General features: G+C 31.5%; 3 protein-coding genes and 2 long non-coding RNA genes across 10 annotated transcripts in view; 2 read left to right on the forward strand and 3 right to left on the reverse strand.

The window, feature by feature from the left end:
* The window catches only part of LOC145197914 (adhesion G protein-coupled receptor G2-like), an 18,423-nt gene extending 8,297 nt beyond the window's left edge, over positions 1-10,126 (reverse strand). For 4 of the 6 annotated variants that reach the window (XR_016449985.1, XR_016449986.1, XM_090079432.1 and 1 more), the window contains exons 1-7: positions 9,901-10,126; positions 5,112-6,017; positions 4,667-4,981; positions 3,991-4,323; positions 3,546-3,845; positions 3,130-3,456; positions 2,918-3,027 (exon numbers count right to left, since the gene is read on the reverse strand). Coding sequence is in view for 4 of the 6 variants with exons in the window: in XM_090079432.1 (XP_089935558.1) it covers positions 2,918-3,027; positions 3,130-3,456; positions 3,546-3,845; positions 3,991-4,323; positions 4,667-4,981; positions 5,112-6,017; positions 9,901-9,973 (2,364 nt within the window). In the remaining 2 variants the exon portion in view is untranslated. Of the gene's footprint in view, positions 1-2,917; positions 3,028-3,129; positions 3,457-3,545; positions 3,846-3,990; positions 4,324-4,666; positions 4,982-5,111; positions 6,018-7,872; positions 8,720-9,900 lie in introns of those variants that run through there. The other 2 variants (XM_090079433.1, XM_090079434.1) reach the window with 2 other exon arrangements.
* The window catches only part of LOC149891603 (uncharacterized), a 16,570-nt gene extending 2,927 nt beyond the window's left edge, over positions 1-13,643 (forward strand). Inside the window, exon 2 of the long non-coding RNA XR_016449987.1 lies at positions 11,457-13,643. This is a non-coding gene — a long non-coding RNA (uncharacterized LOC149891603). The remainder of the gene's footprint in view (positions 1-11,456) is intronic.
* On the reverse strand, positions 588-1,476 carry LOC149891604 (uncharacterized). Its single transcript, XM_090079440.1, has 2 exons — positions 815-1,476; positions 588-666 (listed from the first exon to the last, which is right to left on the reverse strand). The coding sequence occupies exons 1-2, from the start codon at positions 1,355-1,357 to the stop codon at positions 658-660; spliced, it is 552 nt and encodes a 183-aa protein (XP_089935566.1). The 5' UTR covers positions 1,358-1,476; the 3' UTR covers positions 588-657.
* Positions 12,942-15,531, reverse strand: LOC145197543 (zinc finger BED domain-containing protein 4-like). Its single transcript, XM_090079439.1, has 2 exons — positions 13,797-15,531; positions 12,942-13,579 (listed from the first exon to the last, which is right to left on the reverse strand). Exons 1-2 carry the CDS (start codon positions 14,353-14,355, stop codon positions 13,389-13,391), a joined length of 750 nt encoding a protein of 249 aa, XP_089935565.1. The 5' UTR covers positions 14,356-15,531; the 3' UTR covers positions 12,942-13,388.
* A 334-nt stretch (positions 15,532-15,865) lies between these two features.
* LOC149891605 (uncharacterized) lies at positions 15,866-16,839 on the forward strand. The gene is made up of 3 exons (XR_016449443.1): positions 15,866-15,982; positions 16,097-16,530; positions 16,679-16,839. It is a non-coding gene; the product is annotated as an uncharacterized LOC149891605 (long non-coding RNA).
* Positions 16,840-22,534: the final 5,695 nt, after the last annotated feature.

Genomic DNA, 22,534 nt, shown 5'->3' on the forward strand with positions numbered 1-22,534 from the left:
GATTTTTTTAAAGAAAAATTTCCCAAAAAAGGACAAGTTGTTTTAGCTTTATTTAAAAGAGTAATAGTAATAACTATGCAACTTTTATTAACAAAAAAGATACAGAACAGTTTATAATCTGTATAAATTGTACAAGAAATGTTTAAAAAATATTTTTTCCTATAAACTTCTGATTCAAAAAATTAAATTTTCTCAATTTTGCATGAAGTTCCTCCATCACTTTTACAGCAGTTTAGCAATTTGGTTAGATCTGGCAATATCAAATAATGACTTCTTGACTCACCAATATGTCTCCAAACACTTAATAGCCTTCTTACATTTTATCTTAATGAGTGAAGTAAACAGTTTATTGAAGGACACTATATTGTAGTGTTGCATATGAAACTAAGCATTTCCCCATTCATAGCAGATGAAGTCACATGCTGGAGCGAGGATGCTGTGCCACTCTGGTATCAGAAATAATGCTATAACAGCATATATAACACGTGAGTTCCATCTGGCCAGGTGTAAATTTGGGAGTTTCATCCCGCTGATTCAAGTCCAATATGAAGTTGTTCTGTAATGACAATATGCCTGACATAGTTCATGTAAGAACTTGAAATCGTCTCACCATCCATGGTTCTTGCCTGTGCTAACATCATCTGTCACAATGAGGTATTAATCAGCCTAAAGAGAGAAATAGTTTTCTGTTAATTTGTCAATGAAGGAATAGTTGAGTTCTGGTTTACTCTTGAATAACAAAATTTATGACAATTTATGACATTTATGACATTTAACAAAATTTATGAATTTATTTCAGAAGGAGGTTAAGTACATGGTGCTGACAGTCAACAAATTGTTTCTTCTGAAAGCCCTTGCTCAAGAGATCATCCTGTATGAGCTTTACAATCCTATGCAAACAACCAGTATTTACTGTGGTTATGTTGCAGATTTTCATACAAATATTTTGCAAAGCATCGTATTCATCAATTAGCTGATGTAGTTCCTTATGAATGGTCTCAGTAGAACCACTCTCACATTTTTTCCCAGAAATCTGAGTTTGATTTCGGTTGTCATAATTTTCAGCAGAACTATATGATATTCTTTCCCTTGCACTCTTTACCATCAAACTGGAGACAATAGGGATCTTTGCTTCGAAGTTTTTGAACAATTTTGGTTTCTTTTTGTTTTTATCATATAGATTAATCAGACTATTGAGTTTCTTTCTGATGAGTGCGTTGAATAATAGTGGAAAGTCTAGAATTTCCATCCAGAGCAATTCTATATCTGTAATCATAATTTTGATTTGATTCAATTGCCATTTCTTGCTGTTGAACAGAAAAGTGAAGGCTCCAAGAATTTGACGGTTTGTCGGCATCCGTGTAAGATTGGTTTACTTTTCAACAAATAGAATCCTTGGATCCCTTTTCTGTTTAGAAAAGGAGGGTATATTCTTCATCCAATTACACCTGTTTGACTTTACACTGTTCTGGAATTTCTATAAGACATTTTATTGTGGTTGAAGAGTTGTTTTCCTCTCACTTTTCTTCCTCTCTGTAAAACTTGTAATCTTGTGCTGAAAACGAGATAGTAAATTAAAAAATACTCCACAAGTTTCTAAAATATTCAAGAATATATATTATACATTTTCACCTGAATCAGAAAATAAAATAAAGTATAGTAATAATAAAGCAATTATATATAGTGAACTCGCCACATGCTGGAGCAAGTTCACACTGTATAGCTAGGATCAAAACAAAGGAAAAATAATCAACAACTATCTGTAAACACCTTGTTCATAAACAAACAGAAAATGCTAACTAAAATGTACTTAAAAGCAATCTAGAATGTCATATAAAAATTCAGTGTCAAATTGAAACCAATAGTCAAACTGAGTAATGTGTAAAAAATAAATAAATAAATAAAAAGGTGGGGGAACTTTTTTCAACCTTTTAAAAAATTGACATTACTACTATCATCTGCATAAAATTGTTCCTCAAATGAGAGGGATTTCAGTTTTGTTACAAAAAATAATGATAATACTTATTACACTAATATACAGTAAACCTTCATTAGTAATTGTGTTTATTAATAATCAGATTACAGATTATCACTGATACTGGTAATTTATTTTAAATCTTTTAAAATTATTTAAATTATAAAACATTTAAAACATTTAAAATATATTACTAGTATCAGTGATAACCTGTAATCTGATTGTTAATAAAACTTTGAAATATACTTCAACATTTTTTGTAATATTTTTTTACATTTTAAATCCAGTTATTCATGGCAAAACAAATTCTTTACAAAAAAATTTGGTATGAAGTTAGTTTTGGTAAAATGAAAATAAAATAAAAAAAGCAATTCATAAAAAGATTCCTATGAACTGCTAAAGCTATTCATAACAAACTTAGTTTTTTGCAACAACAGAAAAAATGAGAAAAATATGAATCACAAGTTTTGGTAGATTGAAAACTAAACATAAAAGAGAAAAATCAAAAGTTAGTCAGTGCTTTAGAACACCTTTAGCACAGATAACATGCTTGCACTTTCTTTATAGCTATAAAGCATTAGAAATAAAGAATATGACTATGCTTGAAATAAAGAAACTAATCACAAGTAAGAAATCAAATAGCTAAATAAATAATGTGCACTAAACTAGAAAGTTAAGAATATAAAAGTTCCCAAGTTAAAAAATTGGAAACTTTAGGAATGATATGGAATCTGGCAATTTCATGAAAAGCTTCATGGTTCTTTTGTTAATAGCTACATAAAGAATTCATTTATAACAGTTAAATAAAAAAAACCTTTTTTATTAGTTATAAACAGCTTAACTATTTACAAACACAGAAAAGTGCATTTAAAATACAATAAATCAAATGGCTGACAATAATTAAATAAAAAGAAAAATTTAAGGTAGTTCTAAAGTGCTTACATTTTCTTTAACAACATTCTTAAAATCATTAATGGTTGCTGAAGATTGGCTCAAATATTCATTAGCCCATGGTGTGTTTAACTTCAAAATAAGCTTTGTATTTGAAGTATCTAAAAATAACATTAAAACTTTAAAGAAATACATTTTAAAAAACCTTTAAAATTTGCTTCTACTAAAAGCTCCAAAAAAATATTTAATTCATCATAACATACCAGGTAACTGCAAATCAACACGGTCACTTCTAATTTCCTTCATAGAGTACCCAACTATATTTATTGCACATTGGTAGTAACCGAGATCACTATAGCTTATTCTTTCAATGTTCAGATCAGCAAACCTATACCTATAAGGTGGCAACATTGATTCATTTTTCAAATAAGAAGTAGTGGAAAGTTTATAAGTGTCATCCTTAATAAAATATATATCTTCATCTTTAAGTTCAAAGTAAGTATCAAAGATACAACCAATTATATTGTTGAAATGACCAACTTGATTAATTCCATCAACATTGAGAGAAGGATTATTTACAAATACTGGATCTGAAACATTAAAAAGTAATTAGCAACTTTTCAATATTTCCATATTGCCAATTTTGGATAAAAAAAAACTAACAATTTGCACACTCTACCTGGTTGCTTTGGAATAACAAAAGCTTCAGAAGTGATTTCTCTATCCATGGTGTTGTTATCAAATATAACATATTGGTATGAACCAATCATATTATAGCTATCAATATGCAGTGGTGCCACCTCATAAAGCTCACTACTTCTTTCTAATGTGTAAGATACATTCCTAGGGATCTTTCCGTTGAACAACCAATATGAAAAAGCAGAGAGATCTTGTTGGGCCTTATAAGTACAGTTAAACAAAATTGCAGAGTTATTTAAATTTTGAAACTCAATTTTTGAAAGAAACTCAACTTCTTGGGCTGAAAATAAAAAAACACTATCTGATAAAGACTTTGAAAAAAATGTTGCAAGAGTGAAGAAAAGAAACTTTACATTATACTAAGCATAAATAATGCTACTAAAACAATCCTAAACCAGAAAATCAAACATATACAAATCATTTACCATTTATTTTGACTTTAAACTTATCTGAAAACACTGGATGTTCCATTTGGTCAGCTATTTGAACTGCACATTGGTAAATACCACCATCAGAAAAAGTAGCTTTTTCAATTTGCAAAGGAGGAAACAAAAAAAATTGTTCTACTCCATTTGCCTCCAATGCTGTAGGATCTTCAGTTGCATAAATTTTAATGACACCATCTTTAACCCAAAATATATCTGTTTTTTTAATAGGAATGGTAGGGACTGTTGAAGCAAAATGGCATTTAGGAACAACTAATGCTGAACCGGCAACAAATTCTGCATAAGAATTGTTTAATGGTGAGAAGTACAAATCTGAAAAAGACATCCATAGATACATAATGGTTTAGAAAAAGATATGCAATTATTTTAACAAAAAACACTATGTAATACTTTTATGCAGTTTTTACACAAAACTTAAATTTTTGAGGAAAAATGCTACATTAGCATATATTTGTAATTAAGAATCAATTAGGATTAAATGCTATTAACTATACATATGATCAATCATTTTCTTTCCATTTATTCATGCTCTGTGAAGTAAGAAAGCATTTAAATGCTAAAATGTGTAAAGAAAGAACTCATTAGATTTTTATGTAGTTTTTACAAAACATTTTCATTTATGAGGAGTAATGCTATATTTCTAAATGATTCTTACCTGCTATGTTAACATATAACTTTTCTGACAAAATTGGTTGTCTTGTTATACTTGTATCATTAAAACCACACTGGAAATAACCAATTTTATACTTGTAAGTCACATTGAAATATAAAGTGACTATTTTATTTGAGCTGGGCAAATCTCTTCGTTTACGTAATGATTGTGTTGAGTCATTAAACCTTGAATTTTCAAGTATTGTATCATTAAACAACATAAAATAAGCAAAATTTCTTAAATCAACAACTCTTAAGTAATATCTGCAAACCACTTTGAAAGATGTCAACTCTGGAATTCTGAACTCAGGCTGTAGATCTAAGAAAGAAATCCATATTAAAAAAACTTATTCTTTACCTAAAAACCTAATACAATTCTTTTAAAGAATATTCTCATGTTATTTAAAATGGTTTCAAGTAAGTTCATACAACTTGGCATTAACACTTACCAAAGCATTTTCCATAAGAGTATAGAAAGTCTGGATCAGGGTTATTGCAAGAAGAATATGTTTTATTGAAATTTAAGTAATTTTCTAAGCATTGATAGTTTGCTGTTGAGCACATTGTCCAATCTGATATATATACAACCTTAAATGTGCTTCTGGAAGGAAATGCAAATGTTTGTGATAAATCAGAGATTTTAAAACTTACTGTAAAAGAATCTCCAGTATTATACCATGTTGTTAGGGGGGTGTTGATATTTTGAGTTTTGTTAACTTCCAAATAATATTTACAAAAACAGTATACAATATTCATTTTATCTGTTATCTGGAGCTCAATTTTTGGACTCATACTTGTATTTAACACATATTCAGATGGAAAAGTAATTGAGAAACCCACAATACTTAACATATTTTCAGTTTTAAAAAAGTCAAAAGTGGAGTTTGGAAGTGTATTATTTTGGACCAATGGAGAAGAATTAAAGTAACTATTGCACACATTTGAACCTATCTGATTGAAATAGTAGCTTAAAGATCTTGAACTGATACAGGATGGTAACAGAAGGTGGATTGATACTATATACTGAGCTACTATTGCTTCTGTGTTGTTTATAAGATTTATTTTAACTGTATATGTTGAATTAAACTTAGGTGGTCGTTCAATATACCAACTTGTCAAATATATATCTCCATTTGACATATTCAAACAAAAGTAATTTTTTGGAGGAAAATAAAGAGGAGGACTTGTACAACCTATGGGATGAATGTACGAAGTTCCTTGGTCTCCATCAGTAGGCCCACTTACTTCAAACAACTCAAATAATCCATCTGTGATTATAGTATAATCTCCTCCATTAACTAGAACACTAGATTGTACTGGTAAAGAACAGGAAAAGTTTTTGAATGTCACAAGACCTGTGCATAAAAAAACAAAAATAAACATTAAACTATTAAAAAAATGAAGTGCAGTTTAAAAAAAAATAAAACACTTTTTAAATTAAAAATTTAAATAAAAAGAAACTAACTATATAAAAAAAAATATCTGGCAAAATCAGAATAATAAATATCCTAGATAAAATATATTTGATATTTTCTAACAGATAATGTAAGATAGCATGCTTTGATATACTTTAAATCAATTGAAATCATAACATTATTTAACATGATAAGTTAGATAACAAAACATATCTTAATTAGAATTAAAAAGTTGTCATTTATATTGTTTTCCTGTCGTTAAGAAAAAAAATTATTTTAAATAATTTTAACTTGTTGTTAGTATAATTTAAATATCAGTAGTTTAGTCATCTAAAATTCAGCTGGATATTAAAGGCATGCTTATTTAATCTGTAATTTTAAACACTATTAGATTATATTATATGGATAATTAAATAGTTTAGATTTCCTTGATTATAAGAAAAGGTGAAACATGAAGTCAGCTAATAAACAAAATTTCTAAATTTTTATTGTCTTGTTGAACTTTGGTAAATAATTACCATAAAAGATTCTACTTTAATAATGTATTATACATTTTAACATATTTTAAAAGTTTGGTTCATGATGGGCCTGCACAAAAAAAGTTGTCAGGTTTACAAATCATCATGGACAGAATATTATGCTGCCCAAACTCAAAACAATAGTTGCTTTGGCTTGTGCTTTACAGAATACATCACAAAAAACGTCATTAGTTTAAAGATATTTTCAAACAAGTTTTGCACCAGAAAAAAAAATTGTTCCAGACCTTGTTTTTCCTTGTTTAAAATAAAAACTTGTTAATAGCTAGCAAAAAATAGTTTTATTTTCTGATGTTATCTTATTTCCAACAATGGAAGCCAAATGTGAAGAGATAATTGCTTAGCTCCATAAGGAAATGCTGTTTCCACAGATAATCATGACTGAAAAACCTGTGTTTTTTGGAGCACCCTTAACACGAAATATATTGATATTGATATTGATATTAATTGATATTGATATTGAACAGAGTTTACAGTTGCTAAAAATAGTTTTAAAGCACGAGGATATGTCAAGTGTAGGCTAGGACCAGAAAGGAAGCCTTTAGTTGTCACGCCAAGGCTAGTCAGTGCCATAAAAGTCAAATCCACAGTAACCCCATCAAGTCAATTAGAAGGATGATAAATGACCTCAACATGTCTAAAGCTACAGTGAGAAAGCTTACCAAAAAGGGGATTGTTGCCAAGTCATTTGCCACAACCAAAATTTTTCCTCTTACTAATGGTCTACAGGTTCTCAGGCTGGAACAATCCATAAAACTTCTTCATACATTGAAGAAAAAAGCACCCCTTTTGTTAGTCTCGAAAGTAACAAAACTACAATTTGTTCTGTAATTTATAAACTTGTAATGTATCCCAAGACTTTTCAAAACATGGTTTTCAATACATTATTGTATGCCAACAGCAATAGTATTTGATCCAAATGCTATTGATGTTGGCATACAAAAGTATTAAGTAAACATCTTCTGGAGTCCATTGACAAAAATTACATTTTTTATTGACTTTCTAGAAATTTAAAAGAAGGTCACAGTTTTGGTGATGGCAGATATAAACCTCTAACACCCTGGCTCTGATCCATATGAAACCATAAAAAACAAGTTTTATGAATACCTTGTTTCTTTGAACTTCAGTACAATGTTTTTTTTTTTTTGTTGTTTTTAAGTTTTCACCTTCCAATAATGTCATATCTGATCGATTAATTAATTGATGCTGTAAAAAGGTATTGGTTTTAGATAACTAAACCAAACAAAAAATACAATTACCATTATGATATTACTTCATAAAAGTTTTTCGACTTTCACAATTGCTGTGCTTGCTTAACGGTTCTCTATAGACTATGCGTCTATTTGCCACGATTTATTGCAAACAATGCCCAGCCACTAGAGATACAGAAACACCAGAGATACAGAGTACAGGCATTGCTAAAAACTTTGATATTTCTTATTGAATGATTTGCTGTAAAGTGTTTAGCGAACTTTTTACACCTAAACTAGATTTTCATTATGATTGGGGCAATCTCCCACCACAGCAATTGAATTGCAACCACCTTTTAGTATCCAGACAACAGTAATCTGACAGTAATTGTAACGGACACTTTACCAAGAAAGTAGCATAACTGTTTGCAGGACTAATCTGTATATTAGTTTGAGCAACTTCTCATTTGTAGTCTTATGTAGAGTAATTACTCTGCTCATCTTTTGTTAAACGTATTTGTAATCAGACATGATTTTAGTTATCTCCATAAAAACTCATCAACAAAAACGCATCAACTTGATTTGGATTGCAAGCTCTGATGTTCCATTTTAAACATTTTTATGTCGTTTAAGGGACTAATTCATCTGTCATCAGAGTTTTTCTTTTTATAACTCCTTAACACACACAAAACATTAACAACTTTTTATAAATATAATTCTCTGTAAATTAAGGTACACCAACCGTCAGTTGAATGTACGAATTCACGTCTTTTACAAATGTTTTTTTTTAAATTGAATTTTAACAACCATGTAGAGTACTTATTTAACAAAAACTTTCTAAATTTACTTTTAAGAAAACTACAGTTTTTGCCATGCACCCAGCAAGCACACAACGTTGAAACAACATTGAAATAACGTTGATCAACGTCGATCAACGTTATTTCAACGTTGTTTCAACTTTGTGTGCTTGCTGGGCATTTGTTCAAATAAGGTATTTTAAAGAAAAACATGGTTTAGAAGGATGGTATTAAACAAAAGTGTACATAAATTTTTCTCAAAGATATTTTTACGAAACGAATAATAAGGTATATATATTGTTTTTTAATAATTGTGTAGGCTTAGCATATTTTTTAATGGAACTTATCTCAAAGCACTTAGAAGCTTCACGTGATATGTTGTTGGATGGGTTCGTTCTTGAGTTGAAAGGTATACGACCCCAAAACCATTTTAGCAACACTATCATCAAGATTTTCATTCAAAATATTGACGTAAACAGCACTAGTCATTTTATAATTAATTTTAACTATACTTCCGACACCCCAAGACGAAAAACCAACCCCATACCAATAGCATCCCTCCACCCTACTTTACAGTAGTTTGCATTAAGTTTTGTTTTAATTGGTCAGAAGGCGTGCAACATATCCTTTTACGTTATTTAGAAGTTATGATTTCAAACTTGGACTTATTAGATCGTACAAAGTTGTGCCAAAATGAATTTGGCTGTAAGGTGGAAATCTTAGTCGTGTTTTTACGATGTAATTCGCTAATGATTGGCGCTGTTCATACAACAAAGTTTATCAAACCGATTTCCGTCATACAGATCATTCAGAAGAATTCAAAGCAAGCTCCACTTTGCAATGCTAATGGTAACATTTCTGGTTGGGAAGTGACTTTCCGATTAATCAAACGAGTTTCAGGCTCATTTATTACTGGCTTTTATTATCCACCAAAGAATGTTGCAAGTGTTTGTAATTCTATACTTCTTAAACATTTTTCTGGTTCCTCCAGTTATAAGATAGAGTACTTTTCTTAATCTCTTCGTCAGCCATTTCATTTTCTCTATCTGTACAATTAATATTTGTACATCGAATAAATGAAGTATATAGTGGCTAATATTTTGGCTTCAAGGATTATTCTTGATTTGACAAACATTAAAAAATAACGACCTTTTTTTTAAAAAGTTCAAGTTTTTAGAATGCCCTTAAGACACAAAAATCAATATGCGCAAAAATATTGCGTACAGATGTAAAGACGAATTATTTTTTTGTTTTTTACTTTTTCCTCACTGAGAATTTTTTTGATTCATAAAAGCCTTACTTTGTTGAATAGAACATTGCACGTGAAGGAGTAAAACAATCAATCCTGGTAGCTTTACCCAACCTCTTTCCATAAATATTTAAACGATAGCAGTTAGCCGTGAGCAAAGTTTTTCCTTGGCTTGTTGTTTTTTTAATGTATGAAAAGTAGAACATAACACTGCAGTTGTTAAAAATTTACTTAAACCCTTTTATGATCTTTTATCTCAGGAAGGTAATTCGCGAATAAAGTTACTTTAACCCTTTTATGATTGCTTTTCATGAATATAACTTGGGATTAAAATTACTTAAAAATTTTTATGATTGTTTTATCAGGTAGATTTTCTATTTAATAAAATCAAAATAAAATACTCGAAATTGTTGTAGGAAAGAGGTTGATCTGCGTTTAGTATTATCAAATTATGACGCTGTTCCAAACTCACACTGATTTTATCAAACAAAAAAAATTAACTTGTTTCTTCTGTGCTTCAATTTTAAAATGTTATATTGTAAGCAATAAAGTCTTTTATTTTCCTTCTCTTACATCTACCCACATAATATTTAAATATTACTCGTTAATAATCATTAAAAGTTAGTAGGCCGAGGGGGATTATTATCATAATCTTAAAGGTGGTACACTGTTAAACAACGATGAATATGGGGCGAAATGTAAAAAAAGCGTTTTTGAATTTATTTTATTACAAAGCTTATATTCTTTCATTTAATATAACCACATTAAGTAGTTCATTAAGATAAAACATCAGGTTCTTGACGTTAAAAACGCCTTCGTAACAAAACTAGAAATTTTTATTTGGTCCAATCTTTTTTTCTGGTCTAAAGCTTTAGTAATTTGTGATAAATTTCTGAAAAACTTTTAAAACAAAATTTTATGCGAAATATTCTTTTTAGGATATTTGTCTTAAAAAAAATATAAATTTTTAGTATTATTCCGTTGTTTTTTTTTTTGTTATCAAAAAAAAAACACTCGATCACTGAAGGACGACTTTACTATTAAAATTTCTTGCTAAAGTCTCTCTTGCTAAAACAGACTAATAACGTTTGGAATGTTTCGTTTGATAAACCAAAAACGAGTCAATCAGATACCTTAACCTGAAAAAAGTTTTTTTTTTTTGCTTCTCAGGTTGATCCCTATTAAATTTTGTTTGAAAAAATATGGAAAATTGTGCGGTAAGTTTACACCCGTTAACTAAGCTCCTGCGTATCGAAACTATGACAACACAAAAAAATGTCTCGATACGATATTGATTGTCGTAAATGTTCTAGTTACGTATCTTAACTATATTTAAGCTATTATCGTTACTATATTTAAGATGTTTTTATAACCATAACTAAAAGATTTACGATAATCAATATCGTATCGAAATATAATCGTATCGTCATAATTTCGTTACACAGGAGATTATATTCAAAAAAAAAAGAAAAGTTGTTTATTTCCTAAGTTTTTTTTGTATCTATCGCAATTTTACAATCATTTTTTTAAATACGGCAACAGTTTTTCTCTAACAGCTTCTGTTTTTGAATTATAGCAAGCTAAAATATATTTTCTTGTTGTGTTAGATATGGGTTCGTCAAGAAGATGTTGTGTGCTAAATCCAAAAGCTTCGTATCATCAATGTTTTAAAGTAAAGTTGTGTGTTCAGGACGAGCCATGGGTTCTTCATATTGTATAGCAGAAATGTAGAGCATGTCATACGGTTATGATCCAGGATGCAATAAAGTTCGAAACACCATGGTTTGACGAAAACCTCAAAGCAACCATGACGGCTGCTGCGTCAGCGTTGTGAAAATAAAGGGAATTAACCGTTGAAGTTGAAGTAAGTGGTCACATCCTAATATATATTATGCTCAATTCAAACCACAAGAGATAAAATCCAGTGCATTTTAAATCCTCTGATAATCCAAATCTCTGTGAGCCTGAACAAAATGCGTAAAATGAAGACTCTGATCTACACTACAAATATAGCTTTTCAGAGCCTAAACCATTTAGTTAGAATGAACTATATGAGTGAGAATGAGATCAGAACTTACCGAAAGAAGCTTCTGAAATTTTAGGTCCTCGTTTAAAAGAAAAAAATTTGCTAAGTCCGGAAATCAGCATCACTTTTTATCGTACACGAGAAAAAAACTTGTTACAATATCTTTTTCAAAAGAAGGATTTAATCTTTTGTAACGATGCTGATGGTATTTTGTAACTAATGGGTTTAAAAAACTATCAGCACCGTGATCGGCATCTTTTTATAGAGAGCAACAAAAGAAGTTAAAAGTGTGTTTTGCTTCATAACGGAAACAACATCGGATCCATGCCTATAGCACATTCAACGACTTTAAAAAAAGAATAAACAAATGTTTCCAAGTTTATGGAAAAAGTTAAGTATCAAAACCTCAACTAGATCATTTTTGTTGACATGATAAAATAGTTAACTTTCTTCTAGGTTTGGTACACAAAGTTCCCTTGTTATATTTGTCTCTGGACAGTCATAACAAGCAACACTATTGTTCATAAAAAGTGCTGCCGGTGCGGAAAAAGCTAAAAATTGGTACAAGAAATGTTAAAATCAAAAGCTGGTATTATTAATGGGCTACAGATTAGACAACTCGTGAAAGATCCTAAATTTGTCAAACCAAAGACTAGCGTGGAACCCAAACCTTAGAACTAGTGATGTGCGAAACCAAGATTTTAAGTTCGAAACGATTCGAAACGAAACTAAGCTACTTTCGTTCGAGTTCGATTCGGTTCGAAAGTACGCTGCACTGATATTGAAATTTGGTATTTAAATAGTAACAATTTATTGTGTGTGACAGAACACAGAACAGAAACGAAACATTATACATTTTATGTTCAATAACCAATCATATTGCAGTTTTACAATGTAAACAAAATACTAAGCAACACAGACTAGACTCTAGAGTCAAATAAAAGTGAATGAAATCAAATGAGACTAATATCATACAATACAATTAAAATGTGTAATAACTCAAGTTAAAAAAAAATCAAGTCAAGTGCTTGCAATGCAGTGCATAGAATAAAGACTAGGACTAGTATTATATTTACAGTTACAGTTTAACAGATAATACAATACAAATAAAAGTACAATGCTACAATGAATGCAAATGCAATACAATTATGTAAAGTAGTAGTACATGTATAGGCAATGGTTCCAGAGAGTCCGAGACCTTAATCTACAGTGTACTGTACTGGCTGTGGCTGGCAGGGCAGTCTGGCTTCGGCACGCTACTGCTATCTGCTATACTACAAATTTTCGTGAATAAAAGTTAGTTCAGCCACATGCTCAGAGAGCAGTTTACATCGCCTTCTTGTAACAATGTTACCAGACGTCGAGTTCAATCTCTCCGAATTTACAGAGGTTACTGGAATAGCCAATGATGCCCTCGCTATTCTTGAGAGTTTCGGCAGACGGTGATGATTAACTTTCCACCAATCAAGTACATTAACATTCCTTCCAATAGGAGGTTCAATCATATACATTCTTACCTCCTCTTGCACAGAAGCTGTATCATCAACTGGCAGCATCCTATTCGCAGTTGCTGTTGTAAACATGCAGTCGAAGTCATCCCATAACTGCCTGGCTTGGAGGCTACAGCTGATGTCCGACCAGGACCTGAACCAGGACCAGCACTTCCAAAAGCAGGAGCGGGAGCACCAGTACTAGAAGATGTTCCTACAAAGTATTATATAATATAAATAAATGTAAAACTAAAATAGCGAACAGAAATGAAAACCTATGCATTATTGTTTTTTTATTCATCTGTAATTAAGTTAAACCATAATGCAGTAAATCTGAAAGTTAAATCTGAACTGCAGGCCATTACCATTACCATCAAGTCTTAATCTGTGTTAATCACGTAACATAAAACGTAATAGTTTTGGAATTGTACCTTGAATTAAGTTCGCGTCATGGTTGCTTAAGGCAACATGTCCACCTCCGCCAACACCAGTACTGCTCAAGGCAACATCTCCACCTCCGCCAACTCTAGTACGAGATCGGAATTCCTTAGAGTACTGATGAAGACTGTCTACAACAGTAGCTTGCTGTTGTTCAGAGAAGAAGATGGATTTGTAGCGTGGAACAAGAAATGTACACGCTGCATCAGGCAAAGCTGATATGAGTTGCGGAAATCGTCGGTCTAGTTTTGACTTTAATTTTCGAGCAAGAAGTACACCCAAACTCTTATGTGAAGGATCATTGATGAATCGCTGCAATTGCTGATTTAAGCCATGTAAAGCCAGAATTTTCATAGACAACGTTGGGTAGTCCTTGACACATAATTCTCTACTTGCTTCTTCAAATGGAGCAAGAATTGTGTGAGAGCCTTCAGTAAGCTTCCATTCTGCATTAGTCAAATTATCAATTTTTTTACTTATTGCTAGCTCTGCAGATATAGCATCTTTTTCTTCGCATAATCTCTTCAGCATAAAGTAATCCGAGTTCCACATAGTAGCAACATTGATTATCAGTTCTCGTTCTGCCTTTCCTAATCGCTTCTGCTCTCTGTGCAAATTCTGTGTAGCCTGGCAGCAATACGACGGCTTTTGGAAAGGACAGTCTGCATTCCATCAATTTCACTCACGGCATTATTGATGATTAATTGTAAAGTATGATCAAAACAAGAAAGATCATAAAATGATTGTGAGAGATTCATGGCGCTCTTCATATTACTGCCATTATCACTCAACGCATAAATTGGAACAGTCCGAAGAAGTTCCCAATTATCAATAGTCTTGTCTAGAGATTCAAGAATGCTTTCGCCGATATGTTCTCCTGGAAACAGCTTGTTTTCTAATGAAAATGTCTTTAGCTCAAATTCAGGACTTAAATATGACAGGCAGAAAGAAATAAATAGACTTGCGCCCTCGAAGTCCACAGTTCAGTTGTGAATGAATATGAAGGAATATCTTCAAAATCTCGATATATTTGATTAGTGGTTTTCTGTTTTACACTACAATATAACTCAGGTGTAACTGATCTTGAAAACGTAGTTCTGCTTGGCACCAAATATTGTGGTTCCATTAACTTCATCAGTTCTTTAAATCCTCTGCCTTCTACAAAGTCGAATGGCAAGCATGCGACCAACCGATTTCGTTATAGCGATGGCATTTGGATGACTAGACGACCAATATGCTTTCTTGTTAAAAAGATCATCAACTTTACTCTGTTTCTTATTTTCATTTTTCAGTTCTTGTTCTGCAAGTTTTCTTTTACGGTTCTCTTCATTTCTCGCTACACACTCTTTATGCGCTTTCGGATTAGCAACACGTAAGTGAGCATAAAGACCTGTTGTTGCTCCAGTTGGACACTGAACAGGTAACTTGCATGTTCCTATTTTGCAAATGCCTATAATTCTATTGCCATTCGTTTTTTCCTACTAAAAAATTCCAGGCAATACTTCGACAATTACCATCGTTACTATCCGCCATTGTGGTACTGTATAACTTATTTCTTTCACTTTTAAACGATAAAATTCGATTAACCTTGGGTTTGCTTCGAAACAAAGATAATATACTTCAAAAATTCGAATGGTTCGAAACTAAAAAAAAAGTTCCATTCAAAACGAAAGTATAAGTCAGTTTCGAATTCGCAATCGAAGTTTCGAACTTCGCACGTCACTACTTAAAACTCAATTTTTTTTTCTGGCTATTGGTAATTTCCTAGGTAACAAGAAATCTTACAACCATATTGAACTTGTTAAGTGCATACCATCGAACTTGCAAGAGCAAAGGTGCAACTTGAGCAAAAAATCCACTTCGTGAACTCGCATTTAGATTTAAATAATTAAATAGTAGTCGTCGTGTAGAAATATTTCTTTTATTTTTTGATTAGCCATATTACAAATGTTTATTTTCTATTTTAAGACTTTCTTTAAAAGTTTTAAACAATTTTAAAACCAGTTTTACATTTAATACTTGGTACCAGGCTACTAAATTTAAACTTGCTACGATTATTTAAATTTCAAATATTTTTTTAACCAATCAAATTAAAAAAAAGTTGTCACACATCTACAATGGTTACTAGAGATGGACATACTGATGAAAATATAGCGGAGGCTGTTGCGGATGTAAAGAAGTAAGCTTAATCTATAATTGTCTTTACAAAATGCCTTTCTATTAACCTTTCACTATCTAATAACCTTTGCTCTAACTGCCTAGGAAATTACATACTTTATTCATTACTATTTAGCGGTTGAAGAAGCGCAACTGGTGCATCAAAGCATTATGGCATTCCTAAAACAACCTTGAGAGACAAGATTTGTGGAAAAGCCCCTATGGTCAAAAAAATGTGGCCCTTGCACTTTTTTGACCGAAGCTGAGGAGCAAGTGTTGGCTAACTATATAATCAATGCACAAAGGAGAGCTCATTCTGTCACCTAAGACACCACCATGTCACTTGTGTTCCGCCTGTTGTGTCGTCTAATGTCAGATGAATGTTTCATGGGGAAATAAACAGTTATAGACCTTATCGATTTGGTAGATGTTTTGCGGATATCAGAAGCTACTTGCCGGAAAAAGACTATCGAGATCTCCTATATGAACCCAAAGTTAACTTCGATGAGTCTAGGTTTAAATTCTCACTCAAAGCTGGAAAAGTCTTGGCTGAAAGAGGATCAATTTTTGGTATGTAAATTTATATTAAAATTATTGCTTATCTTTCTGTTATTTCTTTAATGCTTTTATTATTTGTAATACAGCAATGTAAACTTCTTTTAACTTTACATAATAAATTTTATTTTTCATAAATATTAATTTCACACTTTTATTACAGCAAATATTGGTGCTAACGGATCTCTTCCTCCCCCTCTTACATGCTATAAATGCTAACTGGAGAATCCCCATGACTGAATACCAGTCATTGCCTCCTAATTTAGTAGCTGTTGATAAACCTGCTAAGAGTTATGTAAATTATAAAGTTCTCTATGAATATTTATGCTACACTTTTCACCAGTGACTGACAGCTAATAGTTCTCAAAGACAAGTTATTGTTTGGACGGACAAACATGAAAGTCGGATTCTATTTCATTTAGTGAAATAGAATCCGACTTTCATGAAAGTTGTGGACGCTCTCCGCCTCGCCAATCCTAATGAATATGTTTCAAAAGAAAACTTCGCAGGCCAACCAGTAGTAGTAAAGAGAAATCAAATGTCATCAGCTAAAACTAAGAATAAGCCTTAAAAGGAAAAGCCAATTGTACAAAACGCTTCTAATTCTGGTAAGAACATCTTAATCTAACTAAAATCTAACTACCTTTCTGTTCTTTTATAACGTAACAAAAAAACATCTAGGGCTTTATGCTAGCCCGAGCCTATTAATTCAATTGCACAATTCAAATGTGTTAAACTTTTTTTTATTTTTCAAGTGATACTACGCAGTTGAGTAGGTGCAACGAAGTTTGAACTGGTGAAACTGCATGAATAAGAATCAAAGCCAAATTTTTAGTTGTAAAGCATACAATTGTATACATTTTTTTTGGATATCATACTTTTGTTTGTCTTTAAAAATTTTTAATACATTCAAGTCAAAAAATGATTGAAAAATATATTTTAAAAAGAATCTTATAGGCGAACACTAAGTTTAAAAACGTGGGAGGCAAACATAGGGAACATGCCGGTGGCCGCCGTTTTTGGGGGCTTTAGCTTTTTTACTTATTATCGGCGGTCATTCGTTCCAAGGGGATCGTAAAGAGCAATCTTTTCTCTATACGATCAAACATCGAGATCGATAATTTATCAAAAAGCGAATGAGAAAATAGTTTTTAAATATTTTCAAGGTCGAAAAAATCGGCAAACATTTGGTGTTTAAAAAAAGTTAAACAAAAAAAATTGCAGTTGAACTGTTGTAAGATTTCAACAAAGCATTTTTTTTTAAAAAAACTTAAACTTCATTATCATACTTTTTCAACTTTATTTAAATATTGTTTAAAAATCGATAAAGCAATAACTATATAAAATGATTTTTATCTAAAAATTATTTTTAAACTCATGCCTCACCAAAAGTTTGAAAGTAAAAAAAGGAACGTTAATCATTAACAAAAACGTTATCATTAATTACCTAGAAACATTATAACATCATGGCTTCTTCTAATTTCTTTGACTGAGTACCCAACTCGTTAATTGCACATTGGTTATAATCATGATCAGTATATTTAATACTCTCAATATTCTGATTAGAAAGTTTATACTTACATGGTGGCAAATATGTTTCACTTGCCAGACCAACAGAAGCATACACTTTTCTCTTACCATTTTTAATCCAAACGTTTGTCTATTAAACATTTGCGTATTTAAAACTACAAATTACCGAGAGTTATTTCACAAAATCGTATCACATACACAAAAACTCTAATTGACAGTCTTAGAACTACAAGAGCTTCAAACTTGAGTTCTCTCTCCATCGTGTTATTATCAAATATAACGCATTGATATAAGCCAATCGTATTTTCGCTCTCATTTGTAGTGGAGGAACTTCAAATTATTTCAAACTATTAAGCTCACGCCACGCTTGATACTCTGAACTTAATTTTTCCTATGTATCAAATCCATAAAAATTAACTTTTTCCTTGAACAGCCTGTAAGAAAAATCAGAGGCACTATCCTGAGCATTATATTTGAAATTACACAATATTGCTGAATGAAATGTTATTCGAACTTCAATTTTGGGAAGAAACTCCAAAATTTGAGCTGAAAGTTAACAAATGACATAAGATTATGAGGAGAATAAGAGAGGAAAGAAATGAAACTTTTGATGAAGAACTGGAAAATCAAAATTTTGATAAAATACTATTGCATCAAAACAATCCAAAGTCGTATGCATGCATTTTTAAACAATGTGCATTTATATAATTAAATTTAAAAGTAACAAAAAACATGCCCTCTATTTGAACTTCAAAACTCATCTGATAATAACAGTTTCTCCAATTGATTTACTACTTTAACTGCACATTGGTGTATCCCACCATCAGTTAAACCACCTGTTAAAACACTTCTATGAATTTGTAAAAAAATAAGTATCAAATTTTACTCGATTCAAATTCCACCGTATGCAATAGGATCTTTTGTTAAATTAATTCTAAAGGCACCATCTTAACACAAAATATATCAGGTTTTGTTACAGAAACATTAAAAGATAGCAGATAAAAGTTAACATTTAAGATAACATTACTCTGAACCAGCTACAATATCCGAGTTGCTACAATATCCGAGTTGCTAAAATATCCGAGTTGCTAAAATATCCGAGTTGCTACAATATCCGAGTTGCTACAATATCCGAGTTGCTACAATATCCGAGTTGCTACAATATCCGAGTTGCTAAAATATCCGAGTTGCTACAATATCCGAGTTGCTACAATAACCGAATTGCTACAATATCCGAACCACACCTATCCAAAAATGGTCTCAACCTCAATTTTGAGGACCAAAAAAACAACCGATTGGGCATTAATCTGCAAGGTCTCAGGTATCACCAGATGTAAAAATTAAAATCTAATCTCTATAGCCAAAGGAGAAAAACATATTTAAAGTTTTATAACACTTTGCGCTACTGATCGCACTTGGAGCCCAGTTGTAAATCTATTTTGTTTTTTTTTTCACTTTCGAGTTACGGAGTTTTTTAAAAAAATCCAAAACTCTTTACATATATGTGTAGGCTATAACCTGACAGAAATTCAGCTCTCTAACACTTGTGGTTTGCGTACAGGGACCTAAAGTATAGGGTATGGCACTAAAAGCCTCTTTAAAAAGAGACAACGGATGCTTCACGTTTTTATTCTGACCTTTTTATCGACTAAGAAAGTTTCAAAATTTAATAGAATGAAGCCTTGACATGTATCTTTCAGGCAAAAAAAAATAGAAGCAAGACATCTTTTATCTGTACAAAGATGTAGCTCTTAAAGTAGGCACCTTGCGTTTGAAAAAACGGCTAAAGTATAGCAGCTTTTTGTGGTTTTTATGCTTTTTAAAGATTCAAAGTAGTATCAAATAACTAATTTAGTAACAACATCATGTGACTAGTGGATATGGGATTCTATGGTTGTTAGACTTCACATTTGTGTGTACTTTGTCTGCAAAAAGAGTGTTTTTTTTGTCCAGGTTTGTATAAAATATGGGGTAGGAAACACATAGTTAGGGGCATTTTGAGCGAATAAACTCAATAACTTGTTTGATATTTTCTTGGTCAAACAATGGGTTATGAACAACATTACGAAAATTCCTTCGCGCACCTTTTTCCATTCTCTTTCTCAATGAATGCTTTGTATTGCATCCTAATGGATCTGAAGTTTCTTGGAGTTCCCTATTCTTTGAGGTCACTAGATTTAACATCACACCAACAGCAAGGGTGTTTGATTGAGTGAGACTGAATGCCACAGATGATATTGGCTAACTTCATGTCACATCCAATAAAGAAAACCACATCAGTTTCCCAAAATAAACTTAAAATTTTTTTGACATTTTCATAAGTTTCTGAAACATTTTCAGCAACAGCAACAAGTAGCTGACGCTTGGCACTTGTTTCTTTCCCATGTTCAACAGCCAGTAAGCTTTTGTCATTTGAGGCTGAACTTGTTTTGACATTTTGACATCCACCATTGGAGCTAACACTCAAGCTGAACTTGAGGAAAGATCCTCCACCATCAATACCTAGTTTGATGGGAGGCGGTGAAGTGATTACTCTAACTCTGAGAATTGAGTAATAAAAATCCCCTAAACTCTTAAAGTGAACAACCGCCAAATAATTAGTTTTTGCTGACGGCCTTGTAAGTGAGATTTTGGAAACTTTGAATAAACTTTCAATCTTTCGACCAGCCATTGAAAAATTTTCCCTAAATTTTGTTTCAACAACTTTTGAATTTGTAGTCTTGTTTAATGTTACAGCGAGTTCTTGCATCTTTTTATTTGAAAGACCAGTATTGATTTGAACTTGAACCATGTCCAAAGTAGTTAGAGAATTTCTGGATATTCACTGAGCTCTGTAGGGATCTGGAGTAATTGGTAAAGCTTTACCATTTTCTCTGCTCAACCTAATTGTGCCCTGTGGAGAGGATACCTTTTGAGTTATTAAAGAGGACGCAATTTTTTCAGTAGTTCTGGAATCTGTTGCTATCATTTTCTTTAAGTTTTCAAACTTGATGGCTTGTGAACAATCATGTGTTATTCCTCTTTTGACTACACTGAGACAGTTTGAGCGTAGTTTATCAAAGCTACTTGATGATTCTTTCAAATCTTGATTGGTTGAAAAAGTGAGCTTTGTAGAATGTCCTTTTAGTAGGCCAACCAGGCAAATTAAAAGTTTACAAGAATCAAATCCTCTGGTCTGTGGTCTAATAATCACTTTCTTAAAGTCATGTAGCTTGGTAAGAGGCAAGTTTCTATCTTCTTTGCCATGCTTTTGTACCATTGCTCCGCAGGAATTGCATATGCCCAATGGAACTCTATTATCCTTAGAAGCAATGGAGTTTCTAGAAAAAATACCTAATATTCCTTCCTTGTGAAATCAGAATTATGCCTGTCACATTTTGAAAAACAAAAAAAAGCATACAGATTGCCGAAAATATTGATGAGTTTTTCTTTTATATGGAATTTCAGTGATTAAAAAACTGATCTTTGAAAAATAACTTCAGTACACGCTTGTGTTGGTAAAAATGTTTTAAATTGTTTAGGCTGTTGACTGCTTAAATGTAATTACTTTGATATTGTGGCTTTTCCCGGAAAATAAGAAATATTTGTTTTCACATTTTTAAATAGCAGAACAAACTTGGTCAAAGCAATAAAAGATTTTAGGAAATACTTCAATACAAGAAAAAAAGCACATCTAGGTTATACATATTTGATTTATATAAAAAAACTTGATTCTTACATTAATTTTGAAATTATTTTATAAATTACCAATTAATTTTGAATTTACAATTCTAAAGTAATTTTAACAATATGAAAAAGAGTTGTTATTATATCCAATATTTAGTCAATCATTTTAAACAAAAACAACAAAGCAAACCTGTGGGTTTAACAACTAAAATATAAAGAGCTTTTTATGTGTTTTAAATTCAGAACAGTTAGAAAAAATGCCCCTAACTATGTGTTTCCTACCCCATATTTTATACAAACCTGGACAAAAAAAACACTCTTTTTGCAGACAAAGTACACACAAATGTGAAGTCTAACAACCATAGAATCCCATATCCACTAGTCACATGATGTTGTTACTAAATTAGTTATTTGATACTACTTTGAATCTTTAAAAAGCATAAAAACCACAAAAAGCTGCTATACTTTAGCCGTTTTTTCAAACGCAAGGTGCCTACTTTAAGAGCTACATCTTTGTACAGATAAAAGATGTCTTGCTTCTATTTTTTTTTGCCTGAAAGATACATGTCAAGGCTTCATTCTATTAAATTTTGAAACTTTCTTAGTCGATAAAAAGGTCAGAATAAAAACGTGAAGCATCCGTTGTCTCTTTTTAAAGAGGCTTTTAGTGCCATACCCTATACTTTAGGTCCCTGTACGCAAACCACAAGTGTTAGAGAGCTGAATTTCTGTCAGGTTATAGCCTACACATATATGTAAAGAGTTTTGGATTTTTTTAAAAAACTCCGTAACTCGAAAGTGAAAAAAAAAACAAAATAGATTT

Source organism: Hydra viridissima, unplaced genomic scaffold, assembly GCF_058129835.1.
Source record: "Hydra viridissima isolate aposymbiotic clone 2 unplaced genomic scaffold, HvirCarnegie_v1 scaffold_2, whole genome shotgun sequence".
Lineage (NCBI taxonomy): Eukaryota > Metazoa > Cnidaria > Hydrozoa > Anthoathecata > Hydridae > Hydra > Hydra viridissima.

What these genes read in the sequence shown, in the direction of transcription:
- LOC149891604 (XM_090079440.1), bottom strand. Translation starts at nt 1,357, where the DNA reads ATGCCGACAAACCGTCAAATTCTTGGAGCCTTCACTTTTCTGTTCAAC.
- LOC145197543 (XM_090079439.1), bottom strand. Translation starts at nt 14,355, where the DNA reads ATGTGGAACTCGGATTACTTTATGCTGAAGAGATTATGCGAAGAAAAA. An exon ending in TGACGCGAACTTAATTCAAG is followed by an intron (nt 13,580 to 13,796) that starts GTACAATTCCAA and finishes AATACTTTGTAG; the next exon opens with GAACATCTTCTAGTACTGGT.